Genomic DNA, 3,960 nt, shown 5'->3' with positions numbered 1-3,960 from the left:
TTAGTTTATCTTTTCCATATTTATAGCTAAGTAGTTTTGGAAACCAAATCTCCAGATTTGGTTTTTATCTGTATAAATAGAGACGTATGGTTCATTTGATAGATGTATCTTTTACACGATTAATATTATCTTTCATATATCTTCATATCGTGTTCTCTCAATTATTATTCTTATAATTCATATTTATTATTCAATTGAGAGTCTGGTGTTCATAGATCAAATACTGTGAACTAATAAATTATTTTTTCTTTCCTTTTTTTTAGTTTTTTTTTTCAACTCGAGAATATATAAAAAATATTTTATATCACACTCTTTTCCATCAATTTATCTCTTCTCTTTTCAATCCCAACCCGTTCCACCGAAAAAAACTCAAGAAAACAGCGTGAGAAATATTATATATAATATAACCATGGTGTAAACAAATAGTGTCACATGGATTTGTCAATTGTCATGATACAAAGCATAAACCTAGTTAGAATAAGGATCTACCTATAAAGAACACAACATAGAGATATCAATACTTTACGATATTGTAATATCTTGGTGCCTATTTACCAAACCGTAGCCCACCATTGTTCCTGTATAATTTAGCTTTTGTTGCCATTCTTTTTCTAGAATTAACAATATTAATGATCAAAAGTCAAAAGAATTATAGCTAGCCTTTGTCTATCTCCAAACTCCAACATCATATCTTGGTGCCCAAAACACGCTGCAGAAAAAATAATGATAACCAAGTTATGTTTTTATTTTTTATGTTATTTTTTAAGGTTTTCCTTATTCATACTATCCTAAAAAAAGTATTTTGCTGAAATGTACGCGGCCTAACTGAATTATCATGTGAACGTGTCTGATCCTTTTCCCTGACCACCCTAATACTAGTAATGTTTGAACCTGAGACCGATGTCAACCACCCTAATAATAGGTTATCAAGATGTATCATCAAATAATTCGTAGGTTTTTCGAGACTTCTAAAGACATTAGATCAAGATATTCTATATGTCCATCTTGAATACCCTAATTAACTTCTAATCAAGCATTGTATGACAGTCAAGTAATATAATTATTTCTATAAGTACTATTAGTACTTATCTAATCAATATGGATTTGTGGTCCTCTACACAACTTTATCACATGTATGCACATATGAATAGTACATGATGGGAGGAGAAGAAACAAAACTCTTAATCATAAAATACTACAATTAATGATATTGATTCATAAACCAATAGTTGATACTAAACTGCCCAGTACATGCTTCTATATAACTAGAAATGGTAAAATGGTACTGCATATGTTTTTTTCAACTGTTGATACATACCATAGCATTTTTTATATTGATCGAGCCTTGAATGAACTCTTTCGCCTTTCGTATCTATACAACTTTTTCCTAGTAGCTGCTTCTTCTTCTTTCCTAATAAACGGTTCTTCTAGAATCGTATATAATCCTGCATCATTAAGTTTAAGATTGACATATACGAATCTTGATGAATGATGATAATTCCACTAACACGTACACGTATAGTAGTCTAAATTATACGAAATATGTACTTAGTTTATATGTTAATTTATTAAATGTACTGTACTATGATTTTATCACTCTATATATGCTACAATGTGTGGTGTTTTTCTCATGGTTTATATATATCAGTATTATTTGGTTTGTTTGTATTCATTCTGATATGCAAAAGGCTATGTAATTCTTATTGCCATTTCACAAAATTTTAAAAATAATGCCAATGATCAGTGGCGAAAATTTTGTTTGGTTAACAAAATTTTACCTGACATAAGCGCGTCATCATCTGAAAATTCCTCCTTGTTCCGTCCAAGATCACTAGACGTGCTCGCAATGTTTGATAATTTTGATTTAGCAGATGCGAAAAACCACGTGGAATCCATCAGCTTCTTGATCATATGCACTGCATAATAAGGGATTTTTGCATGCTTTTTCTTGCTAGAACTAACAAAAGAATTAATGAACATTAAACAGTCCATTAAACTCTCTTTTGCTAACCCTTTCATGTAATAAGCTTGTGATCTTCTCCACAAGCTTTTAGCATGAGAATTTGCAGGTTTCGAGATCGAAAGAGCTCTCGTTGTGTCACTAATTGCGGCATCATGATCATTAAGAAGTAAATAACATTGAGCTCTATTACTATAAAGTACAATCCTTTCTTTCCTTAGTTTAATTGGACAAAATTGTAAACCTTCGGTGTATTTAGTTATCGCGATATCGATTTCTCCTAACCAAAAGCTATGATTTGCTTGTTGCTTAATCAGACTCACTAAAACCCTTTTTTCTTCAAGTTTTTCAGCCGATATAAATCTTTCTCTTCTGTTCTTATCAACTTTCGATGCCCAAATTTCTTTTAATATTCGATCAACTTCAGGGCTGTTCTTGATTCTTGATTTCCCATTCTTGAAGTCGATGAGCAGCGCTTTTGTGATCTTCTGTCCAAGTTTCGATCTTTCTCCAAGTTTATGTAGCTCAACTAAATCAACCAAATAAAAACATGCAATTTCAAGAATCTTGTACCTTGTGTTTTTGTCATGAAGAAGCAATAAAAGGCAATCAATCCCCATATACTGCCAATCATCCGAAGATCTCGAAAGGTTACAAATACTTTTGATAACCTCTTTGCATTCAGAAACTTTCATTCTTCCAACTCGAGAATAACATAAAATTCTTATTAGCCCAACACCCGAAGGTGACATAAAATTCACAAGCCCACCCCACATTGAACTCAACTTTTTCAAAAAATCTTGATTGCAAATAAGATCTATAGATCTACCTCTAATAGCAAAGCAATTTAGTAAATGTAGAGACCAACATTGTATTTGGCTAGCCCATTCTTCGGCCTTTCGGTTCTCCATTTCTAGCTCTTCAACCCCTCGAGTGATCAATTTTTTGTGATATTCCACCCTATCGTTCGGATCATTAATGGATACAAACTCGTTATAAACTATATCACCACAACTTGAAGCTAGGAACATGGCTAACTTGACCATCTCTTCTTCATAAATGGCTAACGGTTCAAAAGTAGTATCATAGCTAGCTAGGTGTCCAAGAGCTCTAACCGCAACCCTTTGCTCCACCCAACTCATATTTCCTTTTAAAAGTTCCAGCAGTGGTGGAATAACACCGGATTTCACAGCTTTTTCAGCAAACTCGACGTTGTTCATGGTGTAAGACCCTATGATATGGGCCGCATAATACGGGATATAAATGTTTTGTCCATCAAGAAGCCAAGATTTGTCTTTTATGCTCTTATGAAGCAAGCACACCATGCATTTGAATATGCCTAAAGAAGGAAACTCTGGATCTTCGGGTTGATTCATGGCGATGTTCCACAGACTAGATACGATAAGTACACGCTCTTGATCTTCGATTGATAGTATTTGTTTGAAGCATTTTTTGATTCTTGATCTCTTGATTAATATGTTTGGCTCTTTCATGATGCAGAAAAAGCAAGTTGAGTTAGTGCAACTCATGGTGGATAGCAGGAAATTTAGGTTGGATGTATTGTGTTGGATTTGATTAGAGTCCTTAATTAAAAATATAATTAGGAGATTAGTGGAGTTGGCCAAGTTATAATAAAGTGACAGTGAGCCAAACAAAAGAAGACTTTACTGTACATAAGCAACATCATAAACTTTATATTAATTTACATTTTTTTTGTCATTCAACCACGTTAAAAGCAAACGTGTTGAATGGTGAACTGTTCAACAATTATTCAATAAAGATCAATCAAACACACCGAAGTAGGTTTAAAGAATGTTAATGGAAGTCATTAAGCTTAATGGGCTACAAAAGACATGGTGGAGGACCACACTTAAAAACTGGCAATGTGCCTTTAAACCAGAAGTGAGATTGTGGTCCCAAACATAAACTAATGCAATTAGGGACAATAAGGGAAGCTCCCAAGACATTCAACTTCATTGTTGTATTCTATTTATGGATGG

The 3,960-nt window shown here is 33.3% G+C and overlaps 1 protein-coding gene across 1 annotated transcript; it reads right to left on the bottom strand.

Moving 5' to 3' along the window:
- Positions 1–453: 453 nt before the first annotated feature.
- Positions 454–3,453, bottom strand: LOC139893998 (uncharacterized). The gene is made up of 3 exons (XM_071877202.1): positions 1,779–3,453; positions 1,319–1,445; positions 454–709 (listed from the first exon to the last, which is right to left on the bottom strand). The coding sequence occupies exons 1-2, from the start codon at positions 3,451–3,453 to the stop codon at positions 1,330–1,332; spliced, it is 1,791 nt and encodes a 596-aa protein (XP_071733303.1). The 3' UTR covers positions 454–709; positions 1,319–1,329.
- Positions 3,454–3,960: the final 507 nt, after the last annotated feature.

Source organism: Rutidosis leptorrhynchoides, chromosome 2 (genome assembly GCF_046630445.1).
Source record: "Rutidosis leptorrhynchoides isolate AG116_Rl617_1_P2 chromosome 2, CSIRO_AGI_Rlap_v1, whole genome shotgun sequence".
Taxonomy (NCBI): Eukaryota; Viridiplantae; Streptophyta; class Magnoliopsida; order Asterales; family Asteraceae; genus Rutidosis; species Rutidosis leptorrhynchoides.
Note: the sequence above shows the minus strand (reverse complement) of the source record. Positions and strands in the feature narration are given on the sequence as shown.

Bases quoted from the DNA above. Each gene is read 5' to 3' on its own strand.
- LOC139893998 (XM_071877202.1), bottom strand. From the start codon at position 3,453: ATGAAAGAGCCAAACATATTAATCAAGAGATCAAGAATCAAAAAATGC. The intron at 1,446-1,778 runs GTAAAATTTTGT...TTAATGATGCAG, and splicing joins TGATGACGCGCTTATGTCAG to GATTATATACGATTCTAGAA.